The 23,584-nt window shown below is 42.6% G+C and overlaps 1 protein-coding gene across 5 annotated transcripts in view; it reads right to left on the reverse strand.

Annotated features, from left to right (window-relative positions):
• Positions 1 to 23,584, reverse strand: part of ITPK1 (inositol-tetrakisphosphate 1-kinase) — a 153,431-nt gene that overhangs the window by 121,247 nt on the left and 8,600 nt on the right. The window contains exons 2-4 of one of the 5 annotated variants that reach the window (XM_038137735.1): positions 21,018 to 21,214; positions 20,558 to 20,672; positions 19,707 to 19,885 (exon numbers count right to left, since the gene is read on the reverse strand). In XM_038137735.1, the coding sequence (XP_037993663.1) occupies positions 19,707 to 19,801 (95 nt within the window). In that variant the 5' untranslated portion in view covers positions 19,802 to 19,885; positions 20,558 to 20,672; positions 21,018 to 21,214. Of the gene's footprint in view, positions 1 to 19,706; positions 19,886 to 20,028; positions 20,332 to 20,557; positions 21,215 to 23,584 lie in introns of those variants that run through there. The other 4 variants (XM_038137734.1, XM_038137732.1, XM_038137733.1 and 1 more) reach the window with 4 other exon arrangements.

Genomic DNA, 23,584 nt, shown 5'->3' on the forward strand with positions numbered 1-23,584 from the left:
CTTTACATAACCCCCTTGCACGCAGTTGCTCAGCCTTGCTGACTTCACTCTTGCACTGGCTGGGTATTATCTGCCTAGATGCACTGGCAGGATTTTGTTCTTGGTCAGCACACAGTCCAAGGTGCCAAATACACAGGCATCACCTTAAATAAGAGCAAAAAGCTAATCCAATTTAGCAAAAAACATTCCTCTTCAAAATCATCCCAGTTGACCATAATATTGTCATGATGGCTATAAAATGAGAATCAAAACCTCACAAAAATTGCACTTAAGAGATTGCAAACTGTCGTATTACTTGGACTACTCCCTCACATCTCAATGAAACACTACATCACCCCTAATTATCTTCTCTGGTTTCCAGAGAAAATTTTTTTAATGGCCAGGTTTACTTATATTTTTGCAATAATTTGAACACCTGCATTTTTCCCTCCATCTGAATTCTAGCATCAACAACCAGGTTGCATAAAAAGATATTCCTCCAGTTTGGCCTGCACGTCTCCACACCACTGCCCCAAGGCAGAGACCCACCAAACATCCCTCAATCCCACAAACAGCTCTCAGACCTGGAAGACTACAGACCAGGCAGCACAGCTGACAACAGCCCACCAGGACAGTCCAACAGCACCATAGCCAGCCTTGATTTTGCAGCAGGACCCTCTCTCAGGGCCTGGCTTTAAGAGAAGTTCCAGTGTAAAGTACTAAAGTGCAAATTCTCTGAACTGACAAAAGCACTGACCTACATATTGGCCAGACATAATACCTACAGCTCCAATTACTAATTTCCAATGGAGTTTACAGCAGCAGCCAAGTGCTCCAGGGCACTTTTAAACCACAGACCCTGCTCACAGAGGTACACTACAGCTTCATTTATGTCCTTGTCTGTCTTCAGCATATTCACTCAGAAGTGATACTGGAAAAAAGATAATTAAATTATGATTCCACTCTTTTCATATTCTGGTGTTCTCCTCAGAAAAATCCTAGTAAACTCACACCTAGACTTTTTACAGAAGACTTTCCCTGGTGAAAATTAACTTCTCTACTCACATCACTACTGAAAAAAAAAAAAAAGCCTACAGACAAACAATTGGGAAATGGAAGAAAAAAAATGTAAAACTGCATTTTTGGCCATTTAAGGCTATGAACTGAGAAAGAACAAATAAGCCTTTACATGAAAACAAACCAGAATTTCAATATTGTTAAAAGCAGGAATATTTCTCTTTTTCAAGTAATCCTCTGTAAAATATGCCACTATAACTAAGGCCCTAACCCACAATGTCTTACATCCTATCTTACAGTAAACTGCTTACAGATGATTCCAAAGATAACCTGTGTGCTACACCTGCCATTAAATTTCTCCCTCTGCTCATACACAAGAGAGAACTAGAGAGAACACCAAAGACAAGTTTCTTTTAATTTCTTCCTGAAAGTTTACCACTTCCTTGGCGCTAGGATTGCTCAAGGACTAATGTCTCTGTTTACCTACAGCCATACAGTTCTTGTGCTGTAAGTTAATGGCACCAAGCCCAACATCACGGGTCTTGCACCTTTCTAGTAGTGTAAGTAGGCAGGGCGTGCTTATGCTGTCAAGTACCAAACACCTCCACTGATGATTGACATGCTCGAAAATACAGGCAACAGAAGCTGTGGATGTGAAGCTTGCCATTGCAGACACTTCACACATATAACAAAAGCTTGTATTTCTTCTATAAATCCAGATTAAAAGGTGTTTTAAAGGGCTAAAGTTAGAATTCAGTTTTTCAATTGAGAGGTTTTACATGAAATGGGTTTTAAAACTGCAGCCTCTGAAGAGGATCTACTGAGTCCCATCAGTGTCTCAAGCAAAGCCCATTTCAGGGACTGTAACCTCTGCCTCGTGTTGTCCCTCACTTTTACTGATGGTGCTGTTTACTCTCTCACCAATCTCACTGCCCTCACCTGGATCACACCAAGGCTTCCACCAGCTGCATCCCACAGGCTCAACACTTACCCTGGCTATGTCTGCATGTCCCTCCAAAGGCCCATCTATCCTGTACTTCACACAAAAGGAAGGAACTCCTCTTGAGTCCTTCCATGTTCATCCTGCAGTACGCACTGCCTTCATTTGCTGTTACTAGAAACCCTGACTGTGACACCTGTGCACTCTGGGACCCAAAGACAGCCAGCTGAAGAGGCCTCAGCCTCGGCAGCCCCTGCCTGGGAGGGCACTGCAATACTACAACCATCCCTGCTGCTCTCTCACAGCAGAGATACAGGACAAGGAGGCAGCTGTGGTGGTGTCCTTCCTATCCTCCACAGCATGGTGGTCTTGGGGGAAAGCCTTGCCTTGCTAGGCACCATCATATCTTTCATACCCAAAGCAACCAGCAGGAAGTTTTTGAACATCAGCAAGCATTTTGGACATTGTCGTAAACTGGTACCTGCACAGTAACAATGATCCTGAATTTCATCACTTCTGTTCATATGCTCAAGACAACAGTTGGATTAGCTGGACAGACAACAGTTGGATTAGCTGGACAGTGGGCCAGTACCATCCCCAAGTACTCCATCCAGGATGGAAACTACTCTAGCAGCCCTTTACCACTTACCACACAGCTGCAGAATGGACAAATCACACACAGAATCACAGCATCAGTTAGACTGGAAAAAGCCTCCGAGATCAAGTCCAACCTATGACTGAAGACCACCATGTCAAGTAGACCATGACAGCAAGTGCCACGTCCAATATTTCCTTAAAGAACTCCAGGGATGATGACTCTACCACCTCCCTGGGCAGCCCACTGCAGTATCTAATCACCGTTTCTATGAAGAATTTCTTCCTAATGCCTAACTTAAACTTCGCCTGGCAGCCAGTCACAGCTTTGTTTAACATAATTTCTTCAACGCAAGTGAGACCATACAGAAATTCTTCCAAAGGATTTACAAAGCCAAAAGGAAAAAGACCACATTTAAATCTCCTCCTTGAAGAAACAACAAAAAAAAAACAAACACAACCCCACAAAAACCCAACAAACAAATGACAAAAGAAAATCATACCTTAGAGAAGCAAGAGAGAGAGAGACCAGAAATGCACTCTCCAACAAATCAACAGCATGGGAAATCTATGGCATGCTGCCAGTCTGAGTATAAAATAAGAACGCACGCAATAAGGATCTCCTTTCCCTGATGCAAACATGCAGCTTCAGAAGCCAGTACTTGTCCACAAATAATCCACAAAATCATGGTAAAATGAAAATAGTCTCACAACCAGGACAACTCAACAACATGAACTTTCTTCAGAAGAATTAGAAACAGCATCCCAACTTAAGTACATGCATGACCCTTGTATTGGATCAGAATGGGTGCTCAGACCAGCTCAGAGCATCACAGCAGGCAGCCCACTCTGATTGCCATATCCATCTTCTTTCCTAGATATGGCTCACAGCTGTCCAATTTGAAAAGCAGCCAGGAGAGGAGGCACAGGGCCTTGTAGTCTATAAAAGTTTCATTCTAGTTTGGCATTTTATTCTGTCCCATGAGAGCACTCCTTGAAACCTTCATATACTCAGAGTTTACCTGAACACACTGTGTTCTGCAGACATACTGTTTTCAGTGCTGTGACTGAGATAACCGACATACAAGAGCTCACCTTAAAATACTCATCTTCTTCTAAAGCAAATTAACTGCCCCCTTTTTTCCACTTGGGAGTGTTTAGATTACACTGCTCCACTGTCACAGTTAAGATGGGGTCTGAGGGCAGAGGTTCCCACAGCTACATCCTCACCTGTAAGGCAAGACTGAAACACTGCAGTGTGCTGCTTGCTGGTCCCTGGAAAGAGGTATGGTGCTATTTCTCAAACATCATTTCAAAAGATGCATCAAATGATCCTACATTTCAGAAAATAACTGTGCAGTCTTCAAATCTCCTAGGAGATGCAGACCTCACTTAGAAGGGAAAAAAATAGTTTCTTGGTACAATGGTGAACAGCAGCTTCTTAAAAAAAAAAAAAAAAAGCTGCAGACCATATCTATCTTTTAATTTTTAAATAAGCGTGACAAAACTAAGCTGTTACCATGGCTGATACAACCCTCAAGCAGCCCATCATTTCAGCCTTTCAGATGTTTAATACAAGTAAAACTGTGTAGAATAAACACAGAGGAGTGCAGACTTCCTGAAGAGCTGGTCCCAGTAAACAACATACAGATGTGAAAGAAAATTAATAATTTCTGATGACTCATTATTTCTCTTTTTTTTTTTTTTTTTTTTTTAGTTCACAGCTAGATAAGTTATACAGCACCTTCATAAATAAGCTGCTATAAGAAGAATAAGCAACTCCTGCTTTGGAAGATTTTCTTTCCAAATTTCCTGTGTTAGGTAAACCTTCCCATTAGCCTCAGCAGGTTTATGTTCAAGCTCAAATTTGTCTGCAGCTTCCAGAGTTTTCATTTTCCTGTGCAGGTTTCATGTGCACTTGGAAAATGGCAACTACTTGCTCTACAGAATTGCAAGGGCCTCCTTGGAACTCAGGCAACCACAAAAGAAGTATAGCAAAATGTAAGCAAGAAAACAATCCTTACCACTATCACTGTCTCTTCTGCACTGGACTGGTACATTGCCTCCTGACTCCTCCTCTCTTCTTTGCTTTTCAAATCACAGCTTTATTTTCATCACAAAGTTACCAAGTTAGAAAGTCAATGCAAGATGAAATCTTAGCTTGGCAAAAACTGAGTTACTTACTCTGCATATGAACTGAAAATATTCATAAGCTAAACAGGTCTGAAAAAGAACAGCACCTGAATGAATTAAAATTCTTAAAATATCTTTGTGTCCTCAACAACTAGGTCCAATGATATTTCTTTACAGAAATCAATGATAAGGAAACAAATTTTAACAACTTTAATTTTTAATTTTGTACCATGTGTTGGAATATCTAAATGTGAATCAAGAGCCACTGAAAAATAACAAGACAAAGTAATACATACATCGGCCCTTCTTTGAGATCCAATGATCTATGAGCAATGCACATGCAATGTTCAGCCACTGAACAGCATTCAAACAGGTTTGTATTATTTCAGACAGGCAGAAAAAGTACATTAGAAAATTCACTAATTTACTTAAGTTACATTGAAGCCTACTGCTGAGCCAAAAGCCAACCCTGTTCTGGCTGCCAGGCCTGTGTCTGACTCAAGGCTCTTCAGTCTCTTGCATAGGAGAGTATTCTTTGATCTGCTAATTCCCTGTACAACCCCCATCCTAGGGAAAACATGGAAGACATCAAGATTTAAACACATTTCAATTGTTCCCAGCTCGTCTACATACACCTGGCACTCTGTTCATATTTCAGAACTATCCAGGCAGCATGCTTCAAAAATTCCTCATAGTCAAACTATACATTTACAGTACAGCAGGAAAAAGCCATCTCTCAGGTTTTTTAGGGATTGTCCTTGCAAAAATACCTCTGAGCTCCTGTAGCCATCCAACACCAACAACAGCCATTTTAAATAAATAATTTAATTTCCTGAAGTGTTGGACAGGAGGAAAAAAGCCAAGGGAAAAAAATTCACTTTCAAAGACATACAAAGAATGAGAAAAAGTTAACCTTTTAATAATTTTTATTTTATCAAAAGGAGGTCAAGTTTTACTGAAAGAGAACCTTCATCCCTGCTCTTATGGAAGGCTCCAACAATTATCCTCTCAAAGCCAAAGCAGCTGCTTAAAACAGCCCTGCACAGACATTACTGTTTCAAAGACCAAAAAATATAAAACCAGAAACATTCTCCAGCACAAGCCTTTTACTGTAATACTAACAGCACTGCTAGGCTGCTCCATTCTGCCTGGATCAGCCCTAAACAACTGGCAATCTAGTTCTGGTTAAAGGGAGAGGGAACTGGGAGATTTCACATGGACCACGCAGATTTTCAGAAACAAACATTTTGTGCTTCAGGTTTCACCACAAGAAGCAAGTGTGCTAAAAGTCTATTCTGCCAGGGAGCTTTCACACCCACATATCAGTCAACATAACAAAAAGCGACAACAGCACTAACAAGTAACAGGAAACTCAAATACTACATTTAGTCCTACAAAAACAATTTCAAATTACACTACTAGATACTTCCCTGGGCCAAGCAGGTGTTTAGCATACTTTCAACGGCACCATGGTTGCATGTTTTAACTACTACCTACCACATTTTTGATTCTTGGCCATCAATTGTTGTTATTAAGTTATGACATCTTCTAAGTGCCTGCTGTCAGTAGCTATGGTACAACAAGGCAAGAATAAGACAGTGAAAGAAAACCATGTGGTGATCCAGGTTTGCCATCAAATTTGTGCCAACATGAACAAATTCAATTTCCATTCCAAGTCTCTCAGGATTTCCATTTTAAAAAAAATCTGAACACCAATTCAGAATATCCAGTTCCCAAGGAATCCAACTACAGAGATTCCTAATAGCTTCAGAGGGAGCTGGATTAGGCCAAGATCTGCAAACATCATCTGTTCCCACCAAGGTCAAAGAAACTCAACACCTTAAAAAGTAGGAGCTCTTCTGAATCTCAGCCTAATTCATATGCAAGGATTACTTTTTCAGGAATAAGCACTTGCACAAAGAACTTGTACATCATCTAATTCAGCTAAGAAACAAGATTTAGAGATCTTGATCTAACACATCAGGAAACAGCTTTTCACCAAAGAAATCTTTGGTAGAGCTGTCTTAGAATAAATTACTTTGTTTCCAAAGTCTTGCCCAAGCTACGAACCCAGCATTTTAATTAAGGCCTCCTAATTGCAGTTAGTGTAATTTGGGTAGGGGGCAGGGAAGAAACATGCTTTTCCACAGTCTGGTGCTACCAAAGTGACTTTAAAAACACACATTAGCTGTAGTAAATGTTCTAATCATGTTCTGTGATTTCAGAAACATTTTTCCTTTTGAAGAAACTTCCCAATATCTGTTTCTACAGAACACTGTCACAATGACAAACAGGAGAAACTAGGAACCAGGGAAAATCAGGGAAGTTACTTGTTAACATATGAACAGACACAGCCCACCAGACTCAAGGTCTAACTGCTCTGCCTCTGGCTGTTTTTTCTGCTCTATAGCCAAAGACACAAAAGAAACATCCCAAAATACTGTTTTTTTTCAGTGATTCTCTTGCAAGCAGAGCTACACTGTTTCATTACTACTGCAAAAATACTAAAGGAAAACCTGCCAAAAAGGAAAGGGATTAAGCATTACATTTTAATAGATTATTCAAGACAAACCAGGGATCAAATCACAGCACAAAAATATTGTGCCAACCCCCACCCAAACAATAGCTATTGTGAGCCAAGATGCAGCCCTTCACTGATCAGGAAACCACTGAACACAGTGGCACAAAAATGAGGAAAGACTTTTAATACAAGAGGTGGTGGTCAGCACAACACACCGGGAAGTGATAGTCTGCTGCAATTATAATTCCCTGCTATGCACTTGAGCTTATTTTACATAGAGAAAAGAACTCCCCAATGACCCTATGCCTTGCTCAGTCAATCACTTCTCAGTCCTCACACTGTGGGCTCCACTCCTATTTAACTCAAATGAGCACTTACATCCCACCAGTCTCTTAGAAATATTCACAATTAAAACACAGCAGCTGACCAGCACCAATCAAGCAAAGTCTTCTCTACTCTCCAGAGCCTTCTCAGGGAGACATGAGCTATATACTAAAGATCCATGTGGTTTGATTACAATACCCAGAAGCAACGATAACCTGTCATATACTTAAAGATATCTAAGAGAGCCTTTAAATTACATTTAGACCAGACAATAACAAGATCCACTATCTTTACTGAAAAAGCAAGTTCTGATCTGAAAAGCAAGAATGCTCTACCCTGAGGTGCAATACCAGCTGAAAATGGGCAATCCATCACTAGTAAGCAATAAAAGTGATGAAGATCAATGCCCTATAGCATACAAAAGGAGTAAAGCTAGTCACATTGCACTAAAAAAGGAATCAGAAAGGAAACTAGCTAGAGAGTTCTTGAAACTAAGTTAGCCCCAAATAAAAGTAATTTAGACTGGTGGATGCCTGTGACCAAAGATTTTTTCACTCTACTGAATCATAGAAAAAAACCCAAAAAACCAGAAACCAAAATTTGAAGCACACATCCTCCCAGATGCTGCAAACTGAGGGCCTAAAATAGCATTAGAAAGAGAAAGAAAAACAAAATGGAGTTTCAGTCCCCTATCTAGTAGTAAGCTGGTACTTTGTATATTAAGTGTATTAAAATTTTGGTTCAGGAAAAATGTCACAAAAAGACCTACTCTTTTCAAAATTCACTTCAAGCTGGACAAAGTCCCTGGACTTTAACCTATTTCTTGAGGCAGAATGAAAGGTTGCACCAAAACACCAAGCCACAAAGTCAAAAAATATAACCCCATCCAGTGCTTGTTCACTTGCAAATAGATCTTTTCTCCTCCTATAGCCCCAGTTCCCACTTGCAGTTAACACAACCAGAACAACTAAAGGTGTAGCACAAACTATTTTTCTCTGTAGATTAAACAAGCCTTATAAGGTTCTGAAAAATAAAACTTCTACCAAGAGACAAAGGGTGCTGTTCAATTCTATCATCACGTACTTTTTCCCCAGCACACAGTGCACCAACCCAATATGCCAGCAGTAATACTTCCCTTTTAGTCTTAGGCTTTTCCCTTTTCTACTAGATTCAGTGCAGAGGTCAGCAACTACAATTGTGGGGGGATTTTTATATCATTAATCTTTCATCAAAATAATAGTCTTGCTTATTTCTTTTTTCCTTTCCTCCCTCTTACACACAGTTTTACAGGAGTTTTCTTTCAAGGCTTGAAAACTACCAGATTGACAGCTCCAGTGAATTAAGCTCCCTCTTTGTCAACAAAACAAGAGCAGCACCACAGGCAACCTCAGAACAAGCTCCCTCTATCCTTCTCTTCCCACCCTTCCAACTAGCAAGTGTATCTCAATGCTGAGCTTCACACACAGCTCTGTCATGCCAGGGTGCCTTGTACAGAGCCTCTGATAACACAGTTTACCCAGACTATCTCAAAGGACACTTATGTTAAAGCTACACACGCTGGAAACACCATGACTCAACACATTATCGGCGTATACCTGTTCCAGACAGCACAGTAACTCTAAAACCATGAGGCTGGGCTGAGGACCTGCACATCTGTGCTGAAAGACTGACTGGCAAAGGAACTCCATTTTAGATAACAGAGTAAAAGAATGCAGTGTTGAAGCAACTCTTAGAGTCATACTTCAGACCAGAGAAAGGCAATGTAAACTGAAAAAAATCAATAGGAAGACCAGAAAAACTTGATGCTCTCAATATAAGATGAAAGTCAGGTGCAGATTTTATTAAAAAATGAACTGCACATTTGGCATAAATGCTAGAAAAGACAGGGCTTCTGTTACTATGGCAGTACTAGTACAGTGCTTCACTTTCTGAGAGTGCCCCTCTGCTATGTTAGCACTTAACCTCATCAGGCAGCAAACGAGGATCCGGACACTCTTCTCTCTTCAGTTACAAGGGGCTTTTAGGTTCCACAAACCCCTCCACTGCTGGTTTCAAGTCTCAGATTACCATGCACTAGATTAAGTTAGAAGATGGATTCTAAACTCTAACAAATCTTATAGAAGAGGGAGGAGGAACTAAGTTTTTTTATTTTTAGCAGGAAAGTGTTTTCTTTTTGGGGAAGAACTTCTGACATCTGAACTTTGCAAGACAACTTGACTGAATTTTTTTTTTTTAAATTAGTCAAGAGCCAGGGTATTTTTGTAAAGTGAATACCTACATACACACTTAAAAATGAGTAATATCTACTCCTTTACAGGCTTAAAAAACAGACACACTAAAACAAAAACCCAACAAAAAAACTCCCGACAATACAGCAAATTCAACTCTGTATTTGCTTATGTTTCTACTCACGGCCAAACTAGAGAGCTGCCCACAAATGCCAACAGCCTCTCTATGCTCCTGTGATGGCAGAAATGGAAGTGAGTTCAAAAATGCATTAAAAGGTTCACGTGGAGCAGATCCATGTGTGCTGACTAAATGTGGTACCATGGACACAACTGCTGCCACCAAAGTCTCTAAAAGTGACTGAGAGAAGAGGGTCTGCCAATGGGAAGGTGAACACATTTGCTCTGTGCCTCACACTTCCCCTAAGCATGTGCTGTAACTATCCCTTCAGGTCCTGGCTGGCTGTCCTCACACTCTTCAGCTGGCCTGTCACCCCTAATGGCTCCAAGCAATTACAGCCTCTGCTACAAAGCAAAACATACTGATGAACTTGGGTGGAAGTACCCTCACCATTAATGCTGCCACCCTCTCATCCTTCAAACTGCAGCAAGGAGAGCCCATTCCATCTGCACTGTACCACAGTCCAGTGACAGCAGGCACAGGAGGCTGGATCCTCAGCCTGTAAATTCCCCAAAACTGAGACGAGATTTTGTAATCAAAGGAACAGCATGTTCCTGAACAAAGCGGCATCTACACGCAGCTGCACGACACGCAGAGCTAAAGAACAACAGTGCTCTGTATTAAGTTCATCTCTGTGGACTGTATTTTAACTACAAGGAAATAACCAAGTTTTTCCTTCAAACATCCATACCCCATTGGGTTTAAATGGTCACTGCTGGACTCACTAAAACACACCATATTGCTGAAGCAGGCAGTGTCTCCCAGCCCACCGGTACAAATGATGACAGTTATCATCCCTGTAGGGAAAGCAGGGTGACAAGACAAGGAATAAGCCTAGTCATCCCACCAATTTTTTTAACCAAATGACAAAAGTAATTTCAGAATGGCAGGGAGAAAGGACTGCAGCACTGTGGCTGCCAACAGGTTAGGCGTGGCATTTTGTAAGTGAACCTTCATGGTATCATTTCCTTCCAGCACCATTAATCACCCCAGACATCACTTGTTCTATCAGCTATTAACCAGTTGCCCCAACCCCAACATGAAGATAACTTTATCAAGGTTAGGCAGCAAGAGTCATTACTAAGCCTTACAACACACAGTGTCAAGGGCCTGGTTTCCAGAGAATCCTCTGAACTAATTCCTCCTGCTGTAACAAAGCACACTGCAGTATTACATGTATTTATCCATACCTAACACCAGGGAGAAAATTACAGAAAGCACAAAGAATCACCAGCATGTTAAAACACATAGATTTCAGAAAAGGACATCTATGTTGCTTATGGCCAAAACATTCAACTCAAACTGGGTCTCTTGAAACACTAATTTTTAGCTGATTACTGCTCTCTGAGGAGGGACACTCAATATCCATGAATGTTTGTGGTGTAGTCTGATGAGACAACCATGGGGCTTCAGAACGACAGGCAGGAGCATCATGACTTCACAGCTCAAGATTTGGTATTCTGTATTTTGCTACAGACATGTCTCATTCACTTATTTTTTCCTCCTTTGCCAGTGGCTCTATGGAGAATTCAGTTTCACAAGGCAGTGCCTCAGGACCCAGCCTGGACATGCAGGACCAGTGTGCAACAGAGGGAAAGAACCAAAGATGCCTTTTTGACACGAAGAAAGAAAAGTCTGTGAGGGTTATGATGAAGAGCAAAAGTAAGCCTGTTTCTGAGGAGGAAGGACAAACTTCAAATTTTTCCAAGCAAGGAAAATTGACTCAGCAGTATGTTATAAGACAAGACATATTACAAATCTTCACTAACTGGCATCAGAGGGCAGATTAAACAGTTTGATGTCAACTGAACCTGCTTCCAAGTCCTGTGCCTGACTCTGCCAATTACTTTCCTAGAAGTGCCATTAGATCTGGAAACATGATTTTCTCCACTCTACAGATCAGAGCAACCTCTCAATGTGTGTACACCCTGCTGCCTGCATAGGTAGTACCCTGACTGGGAGAAAGAGCAGACTTGTGCTTAGGTTCCAAATTCACAAGAATTATTTTATATGAGTGGCAATCGCACCCCAGGTTAAATTAGCCCAAGAACTGGAGCTGGGAGGAAAGAACTACAAGTAAAAACATTCTGCTAGGAAATAAAGGACACTTCCAGTGAAACTCAGTCATTTTGAAAGCCATTCCTAAAGAACAAGGGTTGTCCCCCAAACAGGATTTCTCTCTGCAGACAGACATTTCTCTCTGCTAGAATACTAGCTAGCATTTCTGTAGTATTTGGACAGCATGGAAGTATCAACAGCTTCTGCCTTGATCATATAAAGCACATAACTCCTTCTGAGCAGAGTTAAATCCCATCAGTACAAAACAAGCCATTGCTTCAAGGACTGAACACTGAACCCAAGAATGAGAAAACAGAAGATAATCAGACAAGAGAGGGTTTGTTCTACAACACTGTGCCACAGATGTGACCAGCCCAGGTGCTTATTTTATCTATTATCACACTTATTTCAGTGTGTTTCACATGCACTTCTTCCTCCTTTCTTTGGAACACGTTCAAGAAAAGTCATCTCACCAAAAAGTGTCAGCTGTTGAGATGAATAGCCCTTTATCTGGTCAGTATCAGGAGATATGCTATCAATTCCCAGGTGCAGCACATTAAGGCAGAGGAAACACTTTCTGTCATCTCTGACACCCTACTCACACTAAGCCTCTACATTCGAGAGATCTGCACACATTTAGACTGGGTGCTTAGACTTCCCAAGTCATGGCTCCCAAAATAATCAAGGGACTTCAAGCTAATTAATGCACACTCAGAATGGTTTCTAAGGTACCTTCTGCACTATTACAGATTGAACCAAACCAGGACAGCACTGACCTCAGGAGAGGTCAACATCTCTGCTGTGAAACAGCACTACAGGCCTGTATCATTCCCAGCATATTTGTCCAAGGTGATTGTAGAGGTCTCAAGAAAAAAATTCCACTGTCTACCTGTACAGTTTCTATTTCACTTCCCTATCATCCCTCCTTGGCACAGTGGAAGGCCACTACTTTTTCTTCTACCAACAACAGAACTGGGGAATATGCTTGGCAGAAGAGGGGGGAGCATGTGTTGGTTTTTTTTCTTTCCTTCAACAGCTTTTTACAGTCAAGATGATCTCCAGCCTCTTCTTTATGCTGAACAGCACAGTAGAATACACTGTATTTACAAAACCTCCAATTCTTCTCACTTTAGGGCATTAGGATTCTGCTCTCTTTAGGGCACTTCCCAGCTGATTGCCCTTTTCCCTGAACTGCCATGCCCTAGACCAATGGCAGTAGGTGAGGCCACTGAAGAAGCAGCGTTATCAGAGCTGAGCAGAATGGACACACTACTTCATGCGCCTTGCAGGCTCTGTTCCAACTTACGCACCCCAAGATGACATTTGCTTGGGGTTTTTAGGGCTTTTTTTTGGCAACACTGTCAATTTGTACTCAGCCTGTGATCTGCAAAAGAATGCAGATCTTTCTCAGGAAAGCTGCCACCTGACCAGGCTTATTATTGTTCCTTGCTGCATATCAGTTCCAACAGGTTGTGGTAAAGGGATGTGCCATAAGGAATATGCAAACTTCCTGAACCTGAGGTAAATGATTGCTAGACCACAAAACTGAGTTGCTATGAAAGGGTGATTGTTAAAGCCACTTCTGTTGTCCAGCAGCTGCGCTGTGTTCCCATGAAATGGTTCTGCAAGCATAACACCGTAAGCTTTGTGTGAGAAGAATGCCTGTCAGTAGGTGCTCTCAGAGATTAAGAAAATGCACACATATCCAGCTCTTCTGGAATGTAAAGTCTCTACGCATTACAGGAAGAAGGAGCAGGAAGCCAGAAATAGAGTGAACTTCTGCTCCAAGAAATACACCCTTCTTTGCTACTACGTTCAACACTTTCTCATGGCTTGGTATAATTTCCACCATTAGCCCAGTCGTCTTTGTTAAGAATTGATGTCAAAGCAACTTACCCACCCATCTAGCCCCCAGTTACTTCTCATGATATAGAATTTCAGACTAACACAACCAACAATGGGAGCTATTGATCAACAGACATACTTTTTTTTTAATGGATTTTAAGGTTGTAAAAGCTAACTGGCACACGCCAGATATCCAACAAAAGTAGTATTTAGTTGGTTTTTTTTGTGGGGAATTGGGGTTAAAGAAAATCCTCTGAGTTCTTCCTGGAAAAAATATGTAATATACTTCCTGCCTGCTATATAAAGAAACAGATTAATTTAATACCCTCAAACCATCATTATTCTTAAATCTGTCTTAAAATTCATGTTTAGGTTCTTGTGCACAGGCCATGGCACACGAGGGACCACAAATAAAGTTTAGAAGAGAAAAAGAGAACCATACAGATCTACAGCACTGACAACAGTGCTTACCATGTTATGGTAGATTACTAGATAGTGTGATTTCTCATGTGCCAAAATAAGACTTCACTGTATCACAAAAATTAAATGGACAGAAGTTGAAGAATCAATTTAGCCTAAAGAAAAGGAAAAAGAACCCAAACAAGTTCAAGCCACAAAGAAATTTAAGTTAGGCATACTAATATTTTGGTAGGAAAAAAAAATTATTGGTTGCTATGTTCAGCAGATTGACGTGGTATCAGCCTCAAAACAGCTTCACCATAACTCAATGAAAAAAGCCCAACAAAGCAACACACCACAGCGACCTGTCATTAGCAAATTGTCTTCAGCACAGTGACAGATGCTCTGTGGGAGCTACACACCCAAAAGTCTGTGCTAAATCCCAGGCCTGCAGAACTGATGCAGGCCACAATTCAAGAACATGGCCTCAGGTTTCAAGAGTCTTCACCAGTGTGCAGCACCTGGAAATCCAAACTGGACCAAAACAACTCGGTTTCCTGCGTGTCAGGGGATGCTATCACTTTGTCATGGATGATCTCACAAGGAGGGAAGATGACAATTTGGCTTGCTCACTAAAAACCAAGACAACTGGCCTTTACTAGAAGGCATAACTCAATCAGCCTGCTTCCACTGCCTTCTGTGGGCAGTATTTAAGTTTCTCATTTCCTGAGGAACTTCTTCCTCCTAGATGCTCACCCTGTTTTATGAAAAAAACAATACCAGCAACAAAATCCACAGCACAGTAATATCTTACCATAAATAACCTGATCATTAGAGTGTACAAGTACAGTTCTTCTATCAGTCAAATTGTGGGATTTATTATGACACGAATTACATCTTCAGGCAACTCTTCAACTCCTTTTCTATTTGTTTTCTACATGCCATTAAAAGAAAATTCTGAATTTTATGTATATAGATACACAGAAAAGCTACCATATTACCATGCAAACTTACAAGCTGCACTCATGAATGCTTTTGTCCAAAATAACTGAGAAGTAGCTTATCATTTAGATTTGGGCGACTTTAAATTGTTTTCTCTTGGATGAAGTGTATTTCACTTCACATCACTATAACTTATTCATATTGCTGTGACCTTACTGCCTCATATCTCCAGAGCTCCCAGAAGAGACCATAGTAACAGCTGACAAGCAGAGTAACTACCAAGGAAATGGAGGCTTTTACAAAGCAAAGAAACATTTGTAAATGGCTGCACCTCACCAATCTCAACTGGTGCCAATCACACACAACTCATTTTCTGAGTAGACATATGCATTTTTACACATATATGCCACTCCTTATGTGGCACAAACAGGAGTCTTTTCATTCACAATGTCCACAGAGACCTGGCAGCAGGCATATTTTACAAAATGATGACATGGGCATCCAAGAGTCCTTAGCACCATCTGACATTCACAGAACAGCTCTCCCATCTCTATAATGGAATGTGGCATCTCCATTTCCCTGACCTCGTATTAGCGTTCATGCACCTGCACAGTGACAACCATTTCAAGGTCAACGTGATGAGCATGGAACTGATTGGATTGAGAGTCTTTGCTAACTGCATAACCATTAAACCCAGCTTGAGACAGAAGATGAGACTAAGCAGCTAGAGAAAGGAGGAACTGTTCCTTTCAGCAGCAGCAGCAGCAGAGAAACATGACAACGTCACAACTACACACTTATATCACAGGCTCTTAAATTCTCTGTCAGGAATGCCTAGAAACCTTGCTTTACTTTTCAGCAGGGCATAGATACTCCATATTTTGACAACAGACAGCAACCTAAAGTCTCAGACTGTGCCATCTTAGAGGAGCAGAACATAGGTCTACAAGTCCATTTGAGATGCACCAACCAGACATTTGCAGGCTGCAGTCCTGCAAGGACCTACGCTCAGGGAACAGCAGCCGCAGCATGTATGCTGGCATGCAGACAGCATGGTGTTCTAGCATGTTCTAAAAGCACATGACACCTTGGCAGTAGTAGTAAATTGCTGACAGTATAGGAAACACGTACCAAGTGCCCTGTTCCACACAAAAGAGCTCAACCCCGTATCACAACTCAAACAGGAATGCCTTCGTATCAGAAAGGCTGAGACAGAAACTCTCTTCTCACCACTGAAACTGTACTGATGTGTGGAACGGAACATAAAAGTCTTGCTCCAATGTCAGCTTATATAGAAAAGAGTTGCTGGGAAAAACCAAAAACCACTTCAGGAAACAGACCAGAGCTGAGGACACACCTCATCCCAAAGGAATGCCCTTGCCATAGTGCTTCAGACATAGCAGGGAGAATGACTAACCTGGCACTAGGGAGCAAAGTCACATCCCTCTCTATACACAGTGGCAGGTTCAGCCAGAGGATCAGAGTGAGCTTGGCCCATCTTCAGGTTTGGTCTCCCTTGAGAGACATCAGCTACAGGCTTGAAACCAGGCTTCCCAGGTGACAGGCCAAGTGTTCTATCCTCCAGGTCAACAGCTCTTAAGGCACTATTCAGAAATCACTGATTCTCTGCAACAGGCCTGTGAAAAAAACGCCTTTTTGCTCATCACTCTGTTCAGAACCCCCAAGGAGATGTAGAAGCATTAAGGTCTGCACTGGGGTGCAACTCAACAATTTGGGATCACTGGTCTGGGCTATAAATGTGAAGGTAAATACAACCACCATCTTTATCTTTCCAAAGAATACAACTCAAGTAGGACATATCTTGTCTGTCACAGTGAGGACCAAGCATGCAGGTGAACTCAAAGGCCTTTGATAAAAAGAAGATTTCCTTGTGGATAAAAAATTAGGCAAAAGTCCCAAGACATTATGTTCAGGCAGAACAGCTCTCTTGTCAGCTACACAGAAAGTTTCAAGATGGATTCAAACATGAGGTAAGTATTTAAGACTCCCACCCAATAATTTTGGAGCAGAAAGCTGAAGCCATGACTGCCTACACCCCAAAGCTACACCTTAGCTTCTGGTCCACTCCCACTGGCCAATGTCTCAGCTCAGACAATCTAACCTAAAACCTGGAGCCATGCTTAAGAAAGCAGGCTAGCACTTCGAGTCTGTCTCTCAGAGAATGCTTTGAACAGATTTTGAAATATCTGTCCATGACCTCTTTAGGATGTCAGTGCTTTGCACAAGAAGTGACTACCCTGGCTAACTGTAAAGAAATAGATTCTCCTTATCCTAATAATTCCCCTGATTTAAACCCAGCATGCTTCACGAGTTCATTAGGAGGCTCCTCTTACTTTCCTGGACTATATAACTGCTTCATTACAAACTCATACAAACAAATCTGAACTTTGTAGTCGTCCAGAAAGTATATCCCTAGGCAACAGGCAAATAAATTCCAAGAAGCAGTCACCATAAAGCACATAGAGTAGACAGACAGATACATAGTCCACTCATGAATCACTGTACAGGAATGAGAATGCTTGTCTTGTTTGTTTACCATACACAAGATTTCTAGTAAGATGTACGTTAAGGTTGGCATGACTTCTTCTACAGCAAAAAAAGCTTACAAGCATACAAGTTATCAAGTAGATATTATCCATAAAATACTTGAAATCTTTGCCTAAATGAATGCAACTTCTCTTTGGGGTCAATAGAAGTTACTAGGAATGAAAACAGAGCATCCAAGATATCAGCAGAATGTGCCCCAACAACTGTACGGATACTTAAACCAAAAATTTATCTCTGCTTGTACAGAAATGCTAATAATGCTTTCAGAAGTATCAATAATGCTTTCAGAAGCATGTATGAACAGCCATCTCTATCCAGGGTCTGTAAATGCTATTCAAATTGAACTTAGCCTGTACAGGATGAGGTAGCCTAATTTTCACCAAGAAATTAGTAAAGTGTAGCAAGAGAGACACTTTGGGGTCAATTTTCACAGCAGCATGATGACCCAAAGCTATTAATAAAGTTTGTACAGTACACAAAGAAATTGTAGATCCACGTTACGTAACACAAGTGTAAGGAATTTCTAAGGTAGAGAGAAAGGAAGCAAAGCACTTGGTCAAAAAGAGAAACAAGGACAACAGAGGAGAAAAAGTCTCTTTTGGAGATTGCTAAATATAACAATGTACAGAACATAATACAAGAAGTTTTTAATGGATTTTCTGAGATTCACTGTAGTTTCCAGACATAAAAAGCAGCCTATATCATACCTCAAGGCCCTAAAAACCTTTTTGTATGCCTAATAGAGGTAAAAATGTATTTTTGAGCATCACAAAACTAACCTAGAATCTCATATAAGGGCAAAATTTACCATTATTCATCAACAAGAATTTTGCTTGGAGAACCACATGAAATTAGACATTAAACCAGAACTTGTGGCCCTTTCTATACTTTAAAAAAGTCTAGTAAGTTTTGCTGAAGTCTGACAGAAGGAATACAGAATGCCAAGTACAAAAACTGAGGCAAAAGTTTGTCACTTTCTTGAAACAGTTTTCTGTTCTGCCTCCTTCATCTTTATAGAAAGAAGCAAGTGCTGTCAACAGAAATTTCACAGGGACTGGTGTTTTTAGCATGACATGCTTTAAATAAAGCATATTTGAAGTCTCATACAATATATTCTGTAAAGTTTGCACCATATTTTTCAATTATCAAAACTGATTTAGTCTCCTTGTTATAAACTTAGTATTACAACAAAGTAATAAAAAGCTATTATTCAGTACCTGTAGCTGTAATGCATGTGTCACAAGACCTTGGACCCACATGGAGTTTAAACTCCCAATTAAATAATAAAATTGTGTAATAGACCACAAAAATTATCCTCTAAGCTATTCAGATAAAGTCTAATTACAGCTTATCAAACTAACCTTTACATCTGGGAAAGCATGAAATAGATGCATAACTCGGACAGTTATACCATCTTCAGATGTCTCATTCACATCCCAAATGAATACAAGCTTACTCAGGGGTCTGTAGACCCTAATTTTACGTGCTTTCACACAACTTGAAGGAAAGTTCTTCCCAAACGTTTGACTCTTCCAATAATAAGTCGGTTTTGGAAGAGGGTCCGCAAAGACCCCAAATTACCCTACTTTAACGGGAATACCAGAGACCTCTCAGGAAGCAGAGGGCAGAAATGCACCCAGGCGGGCAGTAACGCAGCGCTGTGCCGGGCCCTGGCACACCCACGGGGACGCTGCACCATGCCGGATAGCGTTTCCCTGGAGAGACCGGCAGCGCCCAGGTGAGCGGGAAGCAGGAGCGCTTAGCCCGGCCCGGCGGCAGCGGGGCGGGGTGCCCGGGGCACCGCGAGCGCTGCGGCCCCGCTCCCGGCGGGCAGAGCCGGCTCCGCGGAGCCACGCACCGAGTGCGGTGCGCCCGAGGGCGGCGCGGGCCACGGCCGAGCACGGAGCGTCCCCAGCCCCATCCCGGGGCCGCCGCCGCCGCCTGCCCCGGCGATCCCCGCGGCGAGGGCCGCCTCCTTACCGGCACAGCTCGGCGAAGGCCTGGAAATTCAGTTTCCTGATCTTCTTCTCGCTCAGCCAGTATCCCACCCGCTTCCCCTTCAGGAAGGTCTGCATGGTGCCGCCCCGCGAGCAGGCGACCAGTCCGGGGCGGCGGGGCAGCGCGGCTGCCGCTCGCACTCGGCGCCTGCCAAACGACGGCTGGAAGAGAAGCAGAGAAAGGAGGATCAGCCGGTTCGCCGCGGCGGCCGCCGCTCCCCGCCCGCCCCGCTGAACCGCCGAGCCGCGCCGCGCCGGGGGCAGCCCCCGGCAGGCAGGCAGCCGCGACAGGCCCTTCCCCGCACCGGCGGGCAGCTCGCCGAGGCACACAGAAGCCGCTCCCCGCACCAGCCCCGGAGCGCCCAGCCGAGCGGGCACGCCGCCGCTGCCGCCCGCCCCGCGGCACGCCCGCAGCGCCCGCACGCACGGACCCCGCCGCCGAGCTCGCCTCCGTGCCCGCCCGCCGCCGCTGCTGCTGCTGCTGCTGCTACTGCTGCGCGGCCGCGGTGCTGCTGCTGCTGCAGCCGCTCAGCTCCCCATTTGCCCGCTATTCACAGCCGCCTCCACTTCCTCCTCCTCCGGGCCGTCCCCTCCGCTCCGCTCCCACCCACCTCGCGGGGCGGCCCCGGGACGCTCCCGCCCCGCCGCAGCACCGCGGGGCCGCGCCCGCCCCCCGCACTCCGCGCCGCCGCCGCCAGGGGGCGCGCGCGCCGCCGCCTTAAAGAGACAGCGCCCCTTTCTGGGCCTGGCCCGGCCGGGGGCCCGGGGGCGCGGCCGTGGATGCCCCGTGGGATTTTGGTTTCCCAGGGAGGAACAGTTCTACACAGTACTCACATTTCCTGTGGGTGCTATTGAAAATACTTGGTCAGCGCATCTTTCACAGAAAAAATGTTCCAAGTAAACATGAGTCTTCACTGCAAAACCTTCTCCCAGAATTTGCAATTTTCATCTGCAGGGATTAAACAGAGTTTGCAGAAACAGCTATCTGATATTTAACTTTCTTTTGCAAGAGGCAGAAGGCAGGCACTGCAAGCATGGACTGACATTCTAATTTTTGGGTTGTGCATCCCTAGATACTGAGGCAGCTGTTCTGTTCTTCATTTTAGAGGAAGAATCTTTCAGTCTGAATTACTGTGCTGTCTCACAGTAGAGTATCATTTCCTCGTTTTTGTTTTTCCCTTTCATCTGAAACAATAACGATTTCAGCCTGAACATTTTTCTCTGTCTCTCCAGGAATGGAAAGCATGGTCTTTACAATAACGATGTCCTTCACAGAGGGGTTGGATTGCAGTACCTGCAATCCTGAGCTGAGGTGCAGATGATGCTTCCGTGATGACGCTTTCTGTGAAGCAGCCCTGGAGCCCTGTGCAGTGGGAACTGCTCAGCGAGTTCTGCTGACTCACAGTGCCACAACAAATGCGGTTTTATAACTTCAGCAGAGTACTGGAAAACTGTAGAAGTATCCATGCAAAGGAAAAAAGGTTGAAAGCCCTAAGAAATATGAAAAGGGTAATTGATTTAGGGAGTTGGTAGAAAGCATTTTACATTCCTGTCATTATCACATGAACAGTGCAGTCATCTTGACCCAAGTGTATGTTGAAAAATAGGCAAGAAATGGAACCACCTGCAAACAGCTCATACCAATGCTTTTTGGAAATTTATATCATAGTATTTTTCTCCATTTGTGGTTGCTTTGAGGAATAAATATATTTCTTTTTCTCCTTCATCTTATTTGCCACTGCTATGTTCTAACCTTTAATTTACAGAACATTTTTTATCTTAATCATACTCACACTTTTTTAGTTTATTAAATAAAGTAATTAGAATTAGGAAATGTATTTTGCTAGCATGATTCCTGTTGCAAAATATTTCACTGATATTTAAACATTTTATGGGAGCGTGGTAATTTTGGAAAAATTTGTAACTCAAAAATACAAGACTTTATCAAACATTATCATATTAATATAAGAATCCTGGAACAAATTGACTTGGGTTTCTTGTTATGAAGTGTTTTGTCTTTCCAATATCAGTGCTTTATTTCAGCTATCATTTCACTGGACTTATTTTAGACTTTATTAAAATTTGCATCAGAATGTTAAGCTCAACATTTATATTTGTATCAGAATGGAATATGAATGTATTGAAACATGAAATTACTGAAGCCAACTTCCAAAATTATTTCTTTCTGAATCTTTTTGTCTTTAAGAAATATCACGGCTTCAGACCAATCTAAAACAAAGTCTGCAGAGACAGAAATATTTATGTACTTTTTCCATATGGGGGAGAGGAGGTTTTTAGAGGTGTTGTGCATTCCTAGCTCCTGTGGAAATGAAGCACATGCACTAAAAAGGAGGAATTTGCTTTGCTCCGGTATAGACAAACTTGTATGACATATATCAAAGACCAGGTTCAATCTTAGGAAGGAGAAAGGTGGTAAATGCCTTCATTTTAAACTATACTTCTTGAATCGTAACCCTTGAACAACTGCAGATGTGGGAAACATTTCACCTGATGTGCCTCTGTACTGCATCTTGCTGTACAATGTTGCTAAATAAATTACAATCCTCTGTTTACATTGCAGAGCTTGTTCAGGCAATGCCAAACCTGTGACCACAGGCAGCCCCAGGGTAATATTTATGCAATTCCTGATCAGGAGCAAGCTGACTATTCCTGTGACTTTCTGTGGCCCAACTCTGTAAGCTGCAGCTCATGAGCTGCTTCATGCTAATTAAAGGGGTGAGGGTTGATTAGGATCTTGAGCCCTCCAGCAATCAGAACTATCTTCCTCTTCATCTTAGCTTCAGCTACAGGCCAAAGCAGGTTTCCCTTGTTTAGCTGGAACCTCTCACACCTTGTCTTCTAACCTTTTCAACAAATACAGGGGCTCTGACAAAGCTGGATACTTTCAAAGTGGCACAAGTTAGTGAAATTCCATGGAAATTCATTTTAGGATAATATGAGACATCTCCACTTAATTAGTTATCGAAGTATATTTTCTTAGTATTTTTAAATTATTTTTTCAGCACCCGGCAGAAGTCACAACAGGATCTTTTGCAATGTGCAGAAAGAAGGTGGTGAAGTGATTTACATTGCCTGCAGTTTAGGGTTTTTACTTTTATTTGCATTTTTTATTATTACAAGATAGTTGTTACTCTCTGCTGTGGATGGACAGGAGGGCAGGCTGAGCGTTCTGTATCAGAAGAGGTCTCCCCTTTATCCAGTCAGTCAAACCACCAAGTCAGACCATGTGCTAACACAGCACTGCTGGAATGAGGTTGTAGGTAGGAGGGAACACAAGGAAAACTCTGCATGCTCTGCCCTGCAGCTTCTGGGCCCTGAGAGAGACACTCAAAGAGTAGTCCAGGTACCGCACAGCATGTGGAACTTGTCATCACCAGAGAGGCAGCCAGAGAGAAATGTGTGAGAAGCATGGTGGGATGCCATTTCCTCAGGTCTCTGCTACATCTACAACTGATTAATCATTGCAAAATTTATCAAAAGGACAGATAGGACTTCTTTCCACAGTGGTTCACTAGAGGATGTGTGTGACAGAAGCTGAGTTTCTACAATTTATGGGTTTTTTGCCTAATTTCTGGCAAAACACATACCTGCAGCTATTGTCTGGAAACTTTTCCGAATGTGCTCTTGGCCAGCAGCTTTTAAATGGTAAATCAGTGAAGGTTAGTCCTGGGGGTGAAAGCTCATTTCTGATGTCTCAATTCAAACATACCACAGCTATCCATCGCCAAGAGCCACACAACATCCACCCATTGCAGGGCTCTGGCCATGGCTCCCAGGAGGGACCCCTCTAGCACCTGATGCGGCCCAGCTGCTCTGCTCTGAAGGACTGAGTGCCTATGG

This window comes from Motacilla alba, chromosome 5, assembly GCF_015832195.1.
Source record: "Motacilla alba alba isolate MOTALB_02 chromosome 5, Motacilla_alba_V1.0_pri, whole genome shotgun sequence".
Taxonomy (NCBI): domain Eukaryota; kingdom Metazoa; phylum Chordata; class Aves; order Passeriformes; family Motacillidae; genus Motacilla; species Motacilla alba.